Source organism: Martes martes, assembly GCF_963455335.1.
Source record: "Martes martes genome assembly, chromosome: 2".
Taxonomy (NCBI): Eukaryota; Metazoa; Chordata; class Mammalia; order Carnivora; family Mustelidae; genus Martes; species Martes martes.
The window spans coordinates 81,869,983-81,889,141 of NC_137889.1; the positions used below are offsets into that span (position 1 = coordinate 81,869,983).

Sequence of the window (19,159 nt, forward strand, 5' to 3'; positions counted from 1 at the left end):
GTTGACATACACTTGACACTACTTTGAACACTTAACAGTATTCAACTTTAAATTATTTGCTAAAAAGCTTCTTTGGAATGACCTGCTTAAATTATCAGCATTCTAAAATTAGGTACACTAAAGCTATTTTATTACCTTCTCTATGTACTGTCGTATCAAAAGGTATATCATCAAAAACTACATCTTTAAACTTCCATATTTAAAATGTGCATTCACAATGTCATGATAAAATATACATCCTTAACTTGTTTGCAAGGATTAGTATGAAAAATAACCAGATGATGTTGCTATGTATCTGTAAACACAGTATTAAAGCCATGACTCCTTATTTTGGTCAATGACCATCACATGAAAATACACAAGGTAAGTTCTTCTTTATGTAATTTTTCATTTGTTTATACATATATAACTATAATACAACTATTTAGGTATTTACTATGTGCTAGGAATATTTAGTCTAAGGCTTTGCAAAAATAAATCTATTCCTCAGAGTTTATACTAAAAATACTTTCCTGATTCTCTTATATGCTTCGTATTACAGGAAAGCAAGACTGAACTATCGTATCATGTTTTTCTTTTAGCCTGGCAACTACGACACTGAAGACTAAATTCTATAGCCAGTTGAATTAATAATTTCTCTCTCATATCCTTGTATGACTATCACTGCATGGCTCTTGCACATTTAGTCCTATTTCAATTATTACCTTGCATTTTTTGTTATTATGATACACCTAAAACGCTTGACAGAAATGCAGATGAGTCAAAAGTAAAATAACAGTTGAGGGATTGTCATTTTTTTTTAAAGAATATTTATTTATTTGACACAGAGAGAAAGAGAGAGAGAGCGCACAAGCAGATGGAGTAGCAGGGAGAGGGAGAGGAAGAAGCAGGCTCCACACCAAGCAAGGAGCCTGATGCAGGACTCTATCACAGGACCGTGGGATCATGACCCGAGCCGAAGACAGACCCTTAATCGACGGAGCCACCCAGGCACCCTGGATTGTCATATTCTTGACAAGAATGTGTCAGCATTGTTTGGATGCCACTTCCCAGAAACTTTGCCAATGTGGCTTTTAGAATCAGGATGCTTTATTTTAGTCTAAAATTAGGTTTTCATATTTTAATAGAATGTTAGCTCTATGTTTAGAGATACAGATATTAAGACCTATTGGTATTCTTTAGATGAAATTTGGAATGTATGCCAGTTTACATTGTAGTAATTAATTTCCAATGACATATCGATATTTTATAACAATACTCAAAATATCTGACAGGAGTTAAAGCCATTCTAAGCTTTAACTTGGGCATGTTTTGCATAATTAAAAATAAGCCACCTTGTTATGTCTGGGGTAGAAATTTAGAAATTACCCCAGAATTACTACTGAATTCTCCTTAAAATCTCCATACATACACACATTCTTTGGGGAACATTATTCTATATTCCACAATTCTATCTCCAAAAATTGTATGGGTAACTCATCTAAAATTATACAGCAAAGTTATTAATCTTTTAAAATTTTAAAGTAATTCGAATGGTGCTTCCCCATGTGAAGTTCATTCTTCTAAATCCTTCTTGAAGTCTAATCAGTGTTTCCATCAATCCAAAAATATTTTTATAACGCTTCTATCTTTATATCAGTTATTAAGTTCGAAACATTTTAACCAGCCAAAAGCTGGTTAAAGCCCAGCGTGGCTCTACATAGTATCAAAGGCTTTGACAAAACAAAACCTATCTGTGGGAAAAATTACAAAATTACAAATTATATAAGAATGTTTTAATGCCATCCCTTTTTAAAATTCTACCTATCATCATAAGTAATTTTTTATAGTTATACTAATCAAATTATAGAGTCTAATAAAATGGAGTCAACATGGACTTGGAAATACAAAGTTTCTCACTCAAGTTTCAGCTCTGAATCTTATAGCTTTGACTCTGAGCAAGTTTCTTAAACTGTCTGAGCTCAATTTTTAACATAAAAAAATAAGAATCTTAATTCCTAATGTGATAATTCAATAAAATGCTCAATATAAAAGATTAATATAGTACCCGCTATATAAATGTCAGTTTCCTTTCCATTAAACATCTTTAAGAATCTAGCTACAGAGTAGCTAGATTTTTTACTTCCCAAAAATGTTTATTTAAATTCCTCCTAAATCTCTAGGTGATGGGTTGGCTCACTCATTCAATTCAAAAATTATTTACTAACCATATATTCCTTTCCATGCTCTAGATACTAAGGACACACTGTGAGTACTCTCAGACTTCAAAGAAATAATTGTTAGTTACATTGACAATCAGTCAAATATAAAACAATTTGAAAAAGACTCTGAAAATGGAAATAGATTGCTATGGGGCATGTAGACTCAGGATTAGTTAAAAGTAACAAAGTGAACTGACAACTACACTGAGACTTGAAGACAGGACAATTAGACAAATGTGGGTCTGAATTATGTCCTATTATGTGCCCTAAGGCTAGTCACTTAACTTCTCTGAGCTTTAAATTCATCAATAAAATTAATCCTCAATTATTCACAAGAATCAAATGAAAGGTTGTACCTAAAGCATGAAACCTGGAACAAAGAGAGTACTGAAAAGTTAACTAATTAATTATATGTATTATTAACTTTATTACCATTATAGTTATTATCACCACTTTGAAAAGGTTCACAACTATCACTGACAGCATTCCTTTTCTATAGTTACAAAGATTCTACCTGAAAGTTTCAACTGGTTACTGAACATCAAAACTGATTTTAATTCTATTCTTTAAAAGATTTTTAAAAATGTTTTTTGGGTAACAGATGTGAAGACTATGTCAGTAGCTGGTTATAAAAAGATGAATATAATATAGTACTAGAAAACAAGGCAATTTCTGATTATTAATATGAATTATTAATATCTGATCAATCTAATATTCAGATTTCAAAGACTTAAGATACATCGACTAACAATTGCAAGTTTGTTTTATTGACTAACAAAATAAAACATCTATTGGTTTTTCTGTTCAAGACTAAATTCAGTGATTACAAAAGAGACTCAGTTAACCTTTTTACTTCGCTAGGTTAAACATTCATTTCTTCCTTCATTTTTTCATTCATTAAATAGTAATTCATTAAGCGCTTTCTATGTTTGAAGGTCTGAGCTACCAGTCTGAGAGAGATAAAAATTTGAGGGCCATACCCTCAGGAAGTGATTTTTTTTTAAATTGTGTTATGTTAGTCACCACACAGTACATCATTAGTTTTTTTTTTTTTTTTTTGGTTTTTTTTTTAAGATTTTATTTTATTTATTTGACAGACAGATCACAAGTAGGCAGAGAGGCAGGCAGAGAGAGAGAGGGGGAAGCAAGCTCCCTGCTGAGCAGAGAGCCCGATGCAGGGCTCGATCCCAGGACGCTGGGATCATGACCTGAGCCGAAGGCAGAGGCTTTAACTCACTGAGCCACCCAGGCGCCCCACATCATTAGTTTTTGATGTGGTGCTCCATGATTCATTGTTTGTGTATAACACCCAGGGTTCCATGAAATCCATGCCCTCCTTAATACCTATCACCAGGCTCACTCATCCTCCTACCCACCCTCCCTTCTAAAATTCTCCGTTTGTTTCCCGGAGTTCATAGTCTCTCATGGTTCATCTCCCACTCCAATTTCTCCCCCTTCGTTTTTCCTTCCTCCTAGTGTCCTCCATGCTATTCTTTATGTTCCACAAATAAGTGAAACCATATGATAAGTCAAACAGGAAGTGATGATTAAACAAGTAAGGGAATAAATGGTAAGGATCCTAGGGGTGACAGCACTTACTGAGAGAATAAATGATCACTACAGACACAGTTCAGGAAATCCTGCAGAAAGTGAGTCTGAGGAGTTCTCTAAGAGTTGGCAGAATTTTGACAGGTGGTGATATTAGGGAAGGGCAGGACTAAAGTAGCAGGCAAAAATCACTGTTTCTCAAGTGTTTCATCAGCAATACAAAAGAATCACTGAATACCAAGAAACATAAAGTAGCAGAAATAATCAAGATCAGTACTAAAAGGAGTCCAGAGCATGAGACAGAGGTTTGGGAGTGGCCAGGAGAAAGACACTAGTTAAAGTCAAGACCAAGAAGAAATACACAAAGGACTCCTAAAATGTAACAATAAGAATACAAACAACCCCATTAAAAAAATGGGCCAAAGATCTTAACAGACACTTCACCAAAGAAGATATACTGATGGCAAATAAACCTATGAAAAGACATTCCACTTCATATGTCATTAGAGAGATGCAAATTAAACAATTAAAACAATGAGATACCAATTACACAATGATCAGAAAGGGCCAAACCCATCACACTGACAACACCAAATGCAAATGAGAATATGGGGCAAAAGGCACTCTCATTCACTGATGGTGGAAATGAAAATGGTACATCCACTTTGGAAGACAGTTTGGAAGTTTCTTACAAAACTAAATATATTGTTACAACACTGCACTCCTTGTTTTTTTACCCAAAGGGACTAAAACCTTACACAAAAACCTGCACATCCATGTTTGTAGCAACTGTATTCATAATTGCTTAAACTTGGAAGCAACCAAGATGTCCTTCAGTGGGTGAATGGAGAAACTGTGGTACATCCAGACAAAAGAATATGAGTCAGCAAGAAAAAGAAATGAGCTGTCAAGCCATAAAAATACACGCAGGAACCTTAAATACATGCCAGTAAGTAAAAGAAGCCAATCTGAAAAGGCTATATCCTGCATGATTTCAACTATATGACATTCTGGAAAAGGCAAAACTTGGATACAGTAAAAATCATTCAATCAATCAATCAATCAATCAGTGGTTGCCAAGGATTATAGGGGAGGGAGAGATGAACAGGTAGAACACAGAGGACGTTTAGCATAGTGAAATTCTTCTATATGAAATTATAACTGGGTAAATATGTTCAAACATTTGTCAAAACCCATAAAATGAACAACAAGAGCAAACCCTAATGTAATCTACAGACTTTGGTTGATGATGTGCTATTGTAGGTTCACTGATTGCAACAAATGCACCCCTTTGATGCAGAGGATGATAGTGGGGGAGGTCATGGGTAGGGGGCATAGGGGATATATGAGAAGTGTCTGTATTTTCTGCTCCATTTTGCTGTGAAGATAAAACTGCTCTAAAAAAAAGTACAGTTTTAAAAGTAAGGTACTTGGTACATAAATACATTTCAAAGATGTCTACTGCATACAACTATGTAATAGCCAAAAACCAAAACAAAACAAACAAAAAACAAAAAACAAAAAAAAAAACAGAAACAATCTAAAATCCATCAGGGAGGACAGATTAGTAAAATGTGTTATTTTCATATGAAAGAATGATAGTTAACATTAAAAATATGAACATGATTTATATAAAACAATCTGATAGTTCTTTCAAAAACAGGGGTACTGCAAGTTTCTTCTGAGAAAGTACTCTCATGGAAAACTCTATAGCAAAATTTGCTATGAAGAACCAATAAACATGAAGATATGTTTTTCCCTACTACAAAAGAAAAACAATGAAAAACGAGATTTTATTTTTTCCCTTTGCCCATGAAGTTAGAAATGATGACGAGTAATCCTACTTATCACTGGTAAGACATAGAGAGTTGGCACATTCATACACCACCAATAGCAGCATAAATGCATAAACTTTCCTGGAGTATAAGCTAACCTGGACAGTTATTTGGCAATATGCATCAAAATTTAAAGAAAAGTAAATAAGTTTCAACAAAGTAATACATTCTAAGAAAGATATGTACAAAAGTTACAAAGGGTGGATGCAAAATGTAGTATAAACAAAACGAAAGGGAATAGACATGAAGGTAAGAAAAATCAAAATTTGAAAATAAGGAAAAAAAGATTATTATTCATCCTTTCAATATCCTGCTGAAACAATTCATAACAAGCCCACCTAAGGGTTGTGGGGTTCTCTAGGAAAGTGTATCTTTGTCTGACTTGCCATCTTCTATTAGTTAGGGCCTAGATTCTGCAAAAGCAGATAAGATACAGAAGATTCATAAATTGCAAATGGTATCTGCCTGGTACAGATGCAAATGTTCTATGTCAGGGAGAAAAGATATCCCCAAAGATTACACCTTTATTGCCCTGTGAGACATTAACAAGCCTGTGTCTAATTTAGCAATCTAATTTCAGCATTCATTCTTTCACTTCAAGCTCCTGAATTTTCCACTGAAGCAGCTTTACTATCCCGCTGGGTCCCTCACTAATGAGTTAAATAAATCACTAACATGTCCATACTTCCTCAGTAAATGTACATTTTTCACTTTTAAGTAATTATACTTTGTCCTCAAAAACTCGATAGAAATACCATATGATTCAGCAATTCTACTCCTAGGTATAAATCCAAAAGAACTGAAATCAGAGACTCCAACAAATACTTACACACCATGCTCATTGCAGCATTGGTCACAAGAGCCAAAAGGTGGAAACAACCCAAGCATCCATCAAGAGGTAAATGGATAAATGAAATGGGGTATACAGGCATACCTTGGAGAAACTGTGGGTTCAGTTCCAGATCGCTGCAATAAAGTGAATATTGCAATGAAGCAAATCAAACGAATTGTCTGATTTTCTAGTGCATATAAAAGTTATATTTACATTGTACTATATATAACCTATTAATGTGTGTTAGCACTATGTCTAAAAAATGTACATACCTTAATTAAAAAATACTTTATTATTAAAAAATACTAACACTCACCTAATCTTTCAATGAGTCATAGTATTTTTTTACTGGTGGAGGGCCTGGCCTCAATGTTTATGGCTGCTGACTGACCAGGCTGGTGGCTGCTGAAGGTCAAAGTGGTTGGCAATTTCTTACAAGAAAACAACAATGAAGTTTGCCACACCCATTGATTCTTCCTTTCATGAACAATTTCTCTGTAGCGTGTGATGCTGTTTGATAGCATTTTACCCACAGCAAAACTTCTTTCAAAACTGGAGTCTGTCCTCTCAAACCCTGCTGCTGCTTTATTAACCAAGTTTATGTCATGTTCTGAATCCTTTGTTGTCATTCCAACAATCTACACAACGTCTTCATGGAGTGGACTGCGTCTCAAGAAAACACTTTCTTTGCTTATTGAAAAGAAACAACTCCTTATCCATTCACGTTTGATCATGAACTTGCAGCAGTTCAGTCACATCCTCAGGCTCCACATCTAACTCTAGTTCTCTCACTATTTCCACTGTATCTTCAGCAACGTCCTCTAATGTAGGTCTTGAACCCCTCAAAGTCATCCATGAGGTTTGGAATCAGCTTCCAAACTCCTGTTCATGTTGGTATTTTGACTACTTCCCACAAATCACAAATGTTCTTAATAGTATCTAAAATGCTGTATCCCTTCCAAAAGTTTTCAATTTAGTTTGCCCAGATCCATCAGAGGAATAACTATCTATGACAGCAATAGCCTTGCAGAATGCTTTTCTTAAATAATAAGACTTGAAGGTCAAAATTACTTCTTAATCTCTGGGCTGCAGAATGGATGCTGTTTTAGCAGGCATGAAGACAACATTAATATTGTTGCCCATCTCCATCAAAACGGTTGGATGGCCAAAAGTATTGTGAAGAAGCAGTCATACTTTGAAAGGAATCTTTTTTTTACAGCACTAGGTCTCAGCAGTGGGCCTAAAATATTCAGTAAACCATGCTGTAAACAGAGGGCTGTGATGCCGACTTTGCTGTGACACTGACAGAGCACAGAATAGATTTAGCATACTTCTTAAGGGCCTGGGGTTTTCAGAATGGTAAATGAACACTGGCTTCCATTTCAAGTTGTCAGCTGCACTAGTCCCCAACAAGAGAGTCAGTCTGTCTTTTGAAGCTTTGAAACCAGGCACTGGCTTCTCCTCTCGGGCTATGAAAGTCCTTGATGGTATCTTCTTCCAATAGAAGGCTGTTTTGTGTACAGAGAAAATCCACTGAATGCCCTCAGGTGGATCTTCTGGAGAATTTGCTGCAGCTTCTCTATCGGCATGTGCTGCTTCACTTTGCACATCGATGTTAGGGAGACGGCTTCTTTCCTTAAGCTTCATGAACCAACCTTTGTTAGCTTGAAACTTTTCTTCAGCTTCCTCACCTCTCTTAGCCTTCATAAAACTGAAAAGACTTAGAGCCTTGCTCTGGATTAGGCTCTGGCTTAAGGCAATGTTGTAGCTGGTTTGACCTTCTACCCAGACCACTAAACAAGGCTGCTTTGCTTTCTTATCATTCATGTGTTCACTGGCGTAGCATTTTTAATTTTCTTCCAGAATTTTTCCTTTGCACCCACAATGCGGCTGTTTGGTGCAAGAGACCTAGCCTTTGGCCTATCTTGGCTTTTGACATGCCTTCCTCACTAAGCTTGATCATTTCTACCTTTGATTTAAAGTGAGGTACATGATTCTTCCTTTCACTGGAACACTTAAGAGGCCATTGTCTTGTTATTAACTGGCCTAATTTCAGTATTGTGTATCTGAGGGGAGGGAGGCCCATGGACAGGGAAAGAGACAGAAAATGGCTGGTTGGTAGAATAGTCAGAACACACACAACATTTATCAATTAAGTTTGCCATCTTACATGACCTTGGTTCCTGATGCCCTAAAACAATCATAAGACTAACATCAAAGATCACAGATCACAGATCATCATAACAAATATAATATTAATAATAGGCTTTGAAATATTGTGTGAATTACCAAATGTGACAAGGAGACAGCAAGTAAGCAAATGCTGTTGGAAAAATGACACCAATAAACTTGCTCATTGCAGGATGCCACAAATCTCCAATCTGTAAAAAAACACAGTATCTACAAAGCACAATAAAACAAGGTATGCCTGTATATGCATACACCCTTAGGAATATTATTTGGCTGTATAAAGAAGGAAATTCTGATACCTGTTATGACATAAATGAATCTTGAAAACATAACCAAAGGAAAAAAAAAAGAAAAAGATTAATGAAGAGTTTGTCCATAAGTATTAGTTAGAGTAGGAATCCAAAACAAAAAAATAGATAAATAAATAACCCTGGGAAGGACATGCATTCAAAGGGCAGGCTAGAAGACTGAGGAAAAAAGAAAACCCTGAAAATGTGATTTCACCAAACCAAATAGTCCAAAGCTTTGAGAAGGTCACCAGCAGCAGGTGTCATACAGTGTCAAGTACAGTCATACTGAATACTCTTAGCAAAGGAGAAAGCCACTGAAAATTTTAGCAAAAGCATTTTTGGTAGAGTGGCATATTAAAAGCAAGATTATGGAGGATTAAGAAGTGAACAAAGGACAAAATTCCTATCCATAATATGGGGATAGTAATAACTTACCCACAAAGATAGGGTTTTTATAGACATTAAGTGAGATAGTATACAAAGTATATGAACTGCACTTGGCCATATTAAAGGCTAGACAAGCATACTGCCTTACTAGGATATACCCTTTATGCTGCTGTTATCCTTCTATAATGTTAGTAACACAGATTAATAAATTGTGGTGTTTTTTTTTTGCTTAAAAAAAATCCTGCATCTAGTGTAATTCATTTAGTTTGTTCTGTACTGTGTGGATCAATCAACAATTTTTTTGTTTGTTTATCTTAAAGATTTTATTATTTATTTGAGAGAAAGAAAGAAAGCATGAGTGGGAAGGGCAGAGGGAGAAGGAGAAGCAGGCTCCCTGCTAAGCAGGGAGCCCAATGCAGGGCTTGATCCCAGGACCCCGAGATCATGACCTGAGCTGAAGGTACATACTTAACCAACTGAGGCACCCAGTGCCCCCAACCAACAATTATTCTTAACAGTAATCTACTTCAAAGTCACAAACCTTGACAAAGTGCTAAAACCTGCTTCTGAGCATCTCCTGAATTATTCTTTGTGCTTTCAACTGCTCCACTGTAAGCTTAACACACCACATAACTTCAAGTCTCCACTGTATTCCTGTTCTTAATTTTTTAGTAGGACTCCAGAGTTGTATTATAATGAGCATCACCAAAAATCTGGAAATTGCTTATTTCATTGTATCAGTATTGGCCATTATATCTTATTATTTCCTTATAAAAGTACTTCAAAGATGCTTTTCTATTAGCTGTGTAGTCACATATCATTATAATTCAATCCAAGTTGTAGCAAGTTTATATATCTTTTAAGAGTGTTTTAAAATTTTACAGTTTAAATTAATAGTTTGAGTTTAACATTCATTAAAAGATAAAAGCTCATTAGTTGCTTTGGTTAATGTTTTATGAGCATTTCTAAATAATTACTAGTTATTGGCATTTCAAATGTTCTATATTAAGATAACTATCTTTGAAACCTATTTATTTTCATTTTCAATTAGTCAATCACAGTAATTATAGCTTTATCATTTATTTTGCAATGAACAAATTCCCATCAGAAACAGACTTCTTTTATCAGTGGGAAATTACTTAATTGTTTTTAAAGAACTTGGTGACAAATACCACTCATTGTTCATTCCAAAGAGCACACTATTAGTCATTATCTGGAAAATGGATGTTCTCCAAAATTTTCAGTCCCAATTAAGACCCAAATTCAGATATTTCTTCAAGGCAATAAAACATTTCACAACAAGACATTAAAAATAATACAACTTAAGTTGTATTATTGATATTTTAATATTTAAAAAAATGTTTATACTTTGTATTGTTGTTAGGATAGCTATTCTGGTTAGTTATAATTTTTACCTGCCTCTCACACAGGGAATCTCTAACTCATCTGTAGTCTTTACATTATAATAAAAATATTAGCATTCAAGGCAATGAAGGAGATCAGCTCTCATAGCATCTGGCAGCATTATAATTAAAGTTCTGTCAAAGAGCTGTTATAAGCCTGGTTTGAAAAGATTTAAATTTAGTCATTAGTGAGGTTAGATATTTCATGTAAGAATTACGAGTTAACAAAATGCCACTAAAATTTTTTAGGTTATATTTTAGCAATTATTCCCAATATGTCATTTTGTAAAAAAAAAAAAAAAAAGAAAAAAATTAGTTAAATACTGTTTAGTAACACCTTATGAATATTTAAAAATTCTAGACCTATTCCAATATTCCATGTGTATTAGGAGTGCCTGCTAGGTGGTACAGTGGTGCCTCCCTGAACTAAGAACTCCATAAGAGTGGCAGTCTGTTGGGCTGAATAGAAAGTACCCAACATGATTCTATTTAATACATATTACTGTCACATTTTGACAGGTTAGGATATTTGTCTAGTATTATTAATACCATTAATTTAATTTCTCCTATATCAATTGATAACAATGACAAATTACTAGAAGAAGAAAATAAAACTTGAGCATTTCTCATCCTTCCTTATTGCCTAATATGATGTTTAATCACCAATACTTCTAAATAATACAGCTAGGAGAAAAAAGGGAAGAGGAAAGTATCCATGACAAATCATACTATTCTTCATTTTAAGGCAGATACTAAAAAAGTAACTTTGACAAAAAAAGAGAATGAAATACATTTTTAACAACTAAAAATATATTCTCTTTCAAATTATGTCCTCATTACAATTAACAAGTGAGAGTATTTAGTAATCACTGAATTCAAAACCATTGATTATTTTCCCATATCCATATATGAAAAAGTTATATACATAATCAGATAACTCTCCAGTAGCATTTAGGATGAAGTTATATGCAATTAGATAATCTTCCAATAGAATTTGGGAGGAAAAATTGCATTAACAAAGTGTTCATCAGCACATGTATGAGTTTCCCATTGCTGCTGTAACAAAATTATCAAAATTTAGTGATTTAAAACATCATAAATTATTACTTACAGTTCTGGAATTCGAAACATCACAATTAGTTTCATGGGACTAAAGTCACAGTATCTGTAAGGCTGACTCCTTCTTGAGGAGCTGAATAGAGACTCCATTTTCTTGCATTTTCAGCGTCTAGAGGCCGCCTACGTTCCTTGACTGATACATCACTTCCTTGCATCCCTCCACGTTCACACTGTCTTGATCACATCTACCACTACTGACTCTGATCTTCCTGCCTCCTGCTTAGAAGGACCCTGTGATGATAGTGGGCCCACTTGGATAACCAGAATAATCTCCCCAACTCAAGATCCTTACTTTAATTATAAACACACGGTCTCTTTTATCATGTAAAATACCTTATTCACAGGTTCTGAGATTAGGACATGGACAGTTTGAGGGAATATTATTTAGACTACCACAGGGTACAGACCTGAATATTGATCATATGAGAAAAAATAAATATAAAAACCTTTTGAAACTTTGTGTACCTAAGATGTAAAATAGAGAAAAATGGGGAAAAATATGTCTAATATTATTCTACAGTGAAATAATACTGGAAAGTTAATAATAAAAGCAACAAGATAAAAAGAATAGTAAGCTAAGACAAGTTTTAAGGAAAGAAACATAAGTTTATATAAAGGGAAATACATAAAATTGTTTCTAAAACAACAAAGATAAATAATTGCCAAGAACCATAATTCAGCTCTTTTAACGGTTCCCAAATGTGACTTCTTTTTTTTTTTTTTTCCCTGACAGGCACACTAGATTGCTCAAAAACAGTCGAAGTCTACTGAGACAAATAATAAGTCATGCAGCAGAAAGGCTTTGAAAGTCTGATGGGACCATGAATTGTAATGTAATCATAATTCAGTATAATCATGAAGCATGCCTCAACCAAAGAAAGAACATGGATTATACAAACAGGCTCCTATTTCCATGAAATAGCTCTTATGTGTTTCTGATGACGTCGGTGCGTTGATTATTATAATAGACCATACTACCTAATTTTTTTCTCACAAGTGCAATAGTTCACATTTTTATTTATGAAAATCCCAGTGATTTAAGCCAAAGGTAAGAGCCAAATGGAAAAATCAACATATATTACAATCATAACCACAGAGCAGATGCCCCCTAGCCTCTAAAAAAACATTCTTCTCACTGTTCTGAATACCCGTTTCAATTGCCACAGGCAGTAGCATACAAACTGATAAAATTAGAACTTGAAATTAGGATGATTATATTTATTAGATAATTTTGGTGACGTTACTATTAATGTCAGTAAATACCAAGTATAGTATTTATAATGATACCTTACAAAAATATAAGTTAGTGGAATACAAATAAACAGAGATATGAGAAAAAGGAATTATAATGCTATAAAATGAGATAATAAAACAAGCTGAAGGGGCATATAACCATGGAAGTGTAGAAGATCTTAAGGAATACTAATACGGCTATAATTTTTCCTTCACTACACAATTATGGCTTCTGAATAAGTGTGAGATTACTTTAATTTAGTCACCAATAGTTAGCATCTGAATTAAAAAAAAAAAAAACAAGCACAAAGAAATGGTTTCCAAATAGAATTGGTTCAAATTTCCTAACAACAATGTGAATGCCTATAAACTTGATTGCTTCTTTGATAATCAACATTATCTGTTGGAAAAATGGAATGGTCGCCCTTCCCTTTCAGAAGCTGCCCTACATCTGTTCACCACCTGACTTGCAGTTACTGAAGTCACAGTCACCCCCAAGCTCTGTGACCTGCATTATGCCTTCTGGAATAAGCAACTTCCAGTTGAGATAGAAAGGTCTGAATGGGAGAGAAAGTTTGGGGCAATATCAAAGCTTCCCAGATTTTATGAGTTCCTTTATTTTAGCAGAACTTTGTAGGGGAAATTTCTAGTGGGCTATTAATAAACAAAACCCCAACTGTATAAGAGTGCTACTAACAAACTTATAAATAGTTCATTTTCTTTAGCATTTTCTTTGGATTGAAATTCTATTGTGAAATACTAAATGAATTTGAGAATGCGTAACAACCCAAGAGTCACCATCACTGAAAGCTACTGTTGCTTTATTTTTGTAATTTACACAACAGATTCAAGCACAAGCCAGTCTAATATTGCAACTTACACACTGGCCACCATATTGTTTCCCTGAACATATATCCTTTATTTACACAAATCTAATACTCTCTGTTTTCCCAACCTCTTGTTATGGGGGACTTTTTTGTTTGCTTTGTTCTTAAAAAAATATGCTCTCAGGCTATTAGCAAAATAAATAAATAAGAAAGAGAGAGAGAGAGAGAGATAAAAATATAGCTATCAGATTTAAGTAACAAGTGATAGAGATGAAAGACCTGGATTGAAAAGAAGGCACAAAGTGAGTCAGAGCAGCCAGAAAAGCCTCTAATTAGAAGAGATGGAAATCAGGGATAAACAGCAGAGACAAAGACTCTGATGAGAATAGGCTGAATCTGGTCCCAGCAATAAGTATCCTGGGCTAGCTACTATATTGAATCCCTGGAGGAGGACAATATGAGAATATGTTATAAATATGCAATATTTTATTATAATCCTCAAATAATCTGTAGGAAAGTTCCTCTCCCTTTTCTAGCCTACCCTTCCAGGTGTTTTCAGCCGGATATCATCAAGTAACTACAGACGGGGCCTGGAGAAGTTGAAGTGTCTAACATTTGGAAGGCATTCAATGATGACTAAAGTAGAGGTACATTAATGATACCTACTGAGCTGAACACATGTGTGGCTTTTATGCAAATGAGAAAAAATATCCTTGCATTAACTGTCCCAAAATGCAAGACAGAGTAGGAGTGTTTCCAACAGGCCAGAACATCTTTCAGGGATGATTTAGGATTAGTGTAGTGATGCCAAGAAATGCAAGAGGGCACAGAGAAGAGTATCCAGACAAAATGGATTCCTTTAAAGTTTCACCTTGAAAAAAGGACATTTCTTATTCTTACAAAGTGAAGTGCTTAGCTAGACTAACCACATTTTCGGTTAACAGTGCTACACTTGCCTCCTGAGTGCTATACAGCAGTCTGTATCTTATTCTGTAGCTGTCTTCGGGTGATCTGTACTCTGTTTCTGTCATTTAGGTAAACTAAAAAGTCACCAGAAATAAATGAATTTGATTCCAAAATCTACTTTTGAATAATTCTCTAAAAATATTTACACACTAAGAAAATAACCAATTATTCAGGGGCTAAATACATGCTTCTACAAAAAATAAATAACATTCTTATTGCAATTAGATACAAAAATGGGTGTCATAAATTAAATGCAACATATAGTTGTTTTGATAACACAAATGCTGCCATGAGGAATAAAGGAATAAATATTTTAAATCATTCTTTCTCTAGCCTGAGATAGTCCCTGAAAAATTGTACTGTGCCCTATCCATTACTGGCCTTTTGATCCACAGTGTGTATTATTAATAAAATATAAGTATCTCAAAAAAATACAAAAAACATGGGCCTTCCTTCTCCCACTTGAAGTATCATTTCAGCACGTCATTTTTCAAAAAGGCAGAAAACCTAATATTCTAAAACATCAAAGAGCAAGTAGACTTTATTGAATGCCTTTTAAGAAGCAGGGGTAATTATATCACACATCATTCAGAAAATCTGCTAATGTAATCTACTAAGTAGTAACCTACTAACAAAACTACTACTTTATAGAAGCCTTTGTCCCTGTAGTCCAACTCATCATGGATAGCAGCCGCTCCTTCAAACCCTTCTTGTCCATTCCTTTCAAGACAGGAACCTGCCCGTCATCTCTTTCTTGCTCCTCTTTTGCCCTTCCTTGATCTTTCCTCTTATTACATAATTTTTTCAGGGAGCTCTGTTGCCTTATCTTATAAAAATTAATTTTCCTCTCTGCTTTTTACAATTCTCTGATCCAAGCACCACAATATTAGCACAACAGAGGAAACAAAGATTCTCCTCAGGAAACTAGGAGAAAAACAAACGATTACAAAAATTAAAATAAATTTAAAAAAAGAAAGAAAAATAAATGAACACTTAAGTATTTTTTAATGTTCATACATACATGTATACTAGGAAATAAACATTGCTCCAGAATATTCATAAATGCTTTTCCCAGGTGATATCCAATTAGTTGTTCAGAGTGAGGAAATTAATTCTTCTAAGTCTGTAAGTTTTAATTAGGATTAAGGCTACATTTGAATTGCTAAATTATATAGGCACTGAAATCACTGATGTAACACACCCTGGAATTTGGATATTTCATACTAGAAGAAAGAATGCATTTTTCCATAGAGTTACTCCTTATTTTCAGTTTTGCTGTATCTTTCACTATCCTCTAGTTAAAATTTTGATAATTAAAAATATTAAATTGCCTGTAATCTTACCATTGTTGTCTCTTGAATGGATCCAAAACTGTTGATAAAAATGTTGACTACTACATCAACAGGAATGCCTACAAATAAAAATTAAGAACATACTCAGTAACTGTAAGAATTTGGTTAGATTATCATATTTTTATGGTTTATGTACTTGATTTTATATTTTTTCCAATCCACTTGAGATACAAAACTTTAAAAACTATGGTCTCAGTATTCCATGTTCACAATTGCTATTAACTTATTTTTCTAAGTAAGGCATCATAATAAAAATAAAAAAATGAGTTAAGTTGTATTAACTCACGTTATTATTCAGAAATACTTATTTCTTAAATTGTTAAGACTGAGTAAATATGTTAACCTTTAAAGAAGTTTTTAATTGAGCTACTGCACTTACCTTGAGAAAACGTAAAACATTCTTTAAAAAAAACCATTTTTAATGTTTTAGTTTTTTGCATTTTTATAATCATTTCAAGTCTTACTTTCATTAGTAAAGCAGTGTTCAATACATATTATTTATAATGACTACATTTTGATTTTTAACTCATAAATATACAAAGTTAATCAGACATATAACAGAATCATTATAAAGATTTTTGCCTGACCTGTTGGAAAATAATTTGAAAGATCATGGAGTGAGAATTAAGGTATAATGTTGCAAATTTCTTGCTTGCTTGCTTTTTTGTTTTTTTCTTTTTCCTTTTTATTCATTTTGGGCTGCTGGTTGGGTTAACAAAGGGAAAATGTGAATTTAGCCTTTTAGCCACATAACCACTGACTGATGGAAAACAGGTGGTGAATCAATATATGGTAGACATGTGACAACCCAGACCAAGGCTGTTGTTGAAAGTAACTGAATAGGTTCTGGTAATGAACAAAAAACCCTGTTTTTACAACATAGTTGTATAACTTCAGTTGACTAGAAACAGCTGCAGACATTTTTTTTTTTTCTGTAAAGGAAGAAGAAAAAAATATCAAGCCTTATAATGTTAATCTGATCTACATTAATACCTGTCCTTAGCCAGCAATAAGGATTATAGTTTTCCAGAGGATATTTTTTTTCAGATAGTTTTTCCCAGCTCGTCAAGAGGACAAAAAAAGAAAATAAGAAAAGAAAGAAAGAAAGTTTGCACAACTACATAATCTTCTCATGACTTTTATTGCAAGTATGGTTTTAGTTCTTGAAAGGTGTGATAAATAGTAATATTCTGTTGGAGTAGAAACAGTCTGTTGTAGAAAACACAGTTGCTTTTATTCACAAAGTTAGCATGTTTTTAAAAACCATATGGCCATCTTTTTTCTTTTTCAGCAGAAGAATAGAGGGATATTTTTATCAATGTGAAATGCTAGCAAAAATTTTAAAAGAATCTAAAAACATATCAGAACTATTGTCTATCCCTAACAAGTGTACGCTATTCTACAAATTATAACTTTGGTGTCTGTGAATGAAAGCCAGATCTGTGTCCAGAGCTTGAAACTTAAATCACTAAGCTTTGGAATACTAAGTGCTTAGCAAACCCATGATGGAGGTTAGTCTAATCTACAATATACTTATTTTGTTCTTTTAACTGGGAACCATATGAAACTATCAGAACTAGTATTCTGCCTGTCTTTGAATATTTTCGTCACTAAATTGCTCGAAACCTAAGCAACATCACAGGACAGTAACATGCCAATTTGAAACCTTGTTTTATACACAGATTGAAGGTTTTGGAGGGGATAAGAAACAAACCTTTAAAATTTGGTCTTATCCTGGGATCATAACTGACCAACAGCCTATTCAAGATATTGCTAGTGGAGTTGGCAGGTACTCGGGCAAGGTCCTCGGCTGACTGCTGGCTATAGGAAAAGAAAAGAAAACAAAACTCTGGTAAGCATTTAGACATAGCCAGAATAGAAATGTGTAATTCTCCATGGAGAAGAGACACTTTTTGAGACACATTCACAACTACAGCATGGCTTTTCCAAATAGAAGTAAACAAAAATAATAGGCATTGTCAAATGCCCAAAAGATAGTTGTCATGAGAAATAAAAGATGAAGAAAGTATTTCAGCACTTAATTTTCTAAATTCATGCAACACTGCCCCAAGTACTCAATATTGTTTTCTTTTAAATAAAATTAAGTAGATACATTACTAGTTCAGAAGCAATCTGCAATCAAAATCTAGAGATGCACAAAGGGAGTACAGACAATGAGATAAAAGGGAAAAAGAAAACAGCAAAAAATAGTTTTTTAATAATGTATATTAACCTTCTGCCTAAGCAAAGGAGTATGTGAATACCCTAAGAGGATATGGCCAGAGAGACAGTCTAATCAGACAACTATCATGCTGACATTTATAAAATGGTATTGCCCAAGAAATAACCAATGAATGTCCTCACTGAGTTCAATATGTTGGGGAAAATGGTGGGGGATGTGGGGAAGTGGTAAAAGTTTCTCTAATTACCGGATCAATTAAACAAGGAAAATACAGAGCTACAAGTTACAGCTATCTCTTTTCTACATATGTTTGCTTGTCAGCTATCAAAATGAGAAAAAAACTGGCACACTTTTCTATTTTAATTAACTTTGAACAATGAATTTTGACCAAATTGGTATCATTTGAAAGCACTTTAAAACACAAACAGGGGCACCTGGGTGGCTCAGTTGGGTTAAAATCTCTGCCTTCAGCTCAGGTCATGATCCCAGGATCCTGGGATCAAGTCCCACATCAGGCTCTCTGCTCAGCAGGGAGCCTGCCTCCTCCTCTCTCTCTGCCTGCTTCTCTGCCTACTTATGATCTCTGTCTGTCAAATAAATAAATAAAATCTTTAAAAAAACCCACGCAAACAAAAAATCCACTTTCTTGGAATCCAATGAAAAATGCTTTGTTGTTTACTGTTTGTTGGTTTGTTTAACATAAAGTAAAACAATACATATCTTTACACATAAAGTCTTATATAATCATTGTCTCAATACAAAACAGGAAAAAATCCATGACAATCACAAGGAAG

General features: G+C 34.1%; 1 protein-coding gene across 1 annotated transcript in view; it reads right to left on the reverse strand.

Moving 5' to 3' along the window:
- Nucleotides 1–19,159, reverse strand: part of GLRB (glycine receptor beta) — a 92,224-nt gene that overhangs the window by 35,992 nt on the left and 37,073 nt on the right. Inside the window, exons 2-3 of the mRNA XM_080796894.1 lie at nucleotides 17,898–18,004; nucleotides 16,175–16,242 (exon numbers count right to left, since the gene is read on the reverse strand). Of these exons, the coding sequence (XP_080653020.1) occupies nucleotides 16,175–16,242; nucleotides 17,898–18,004 (175 nt within the window). The remainder of the gene's footprint in view (nucleotides 1–16,174; nucleotides 16,243–17,897; nucleotides 18,005–19,159) is intronic.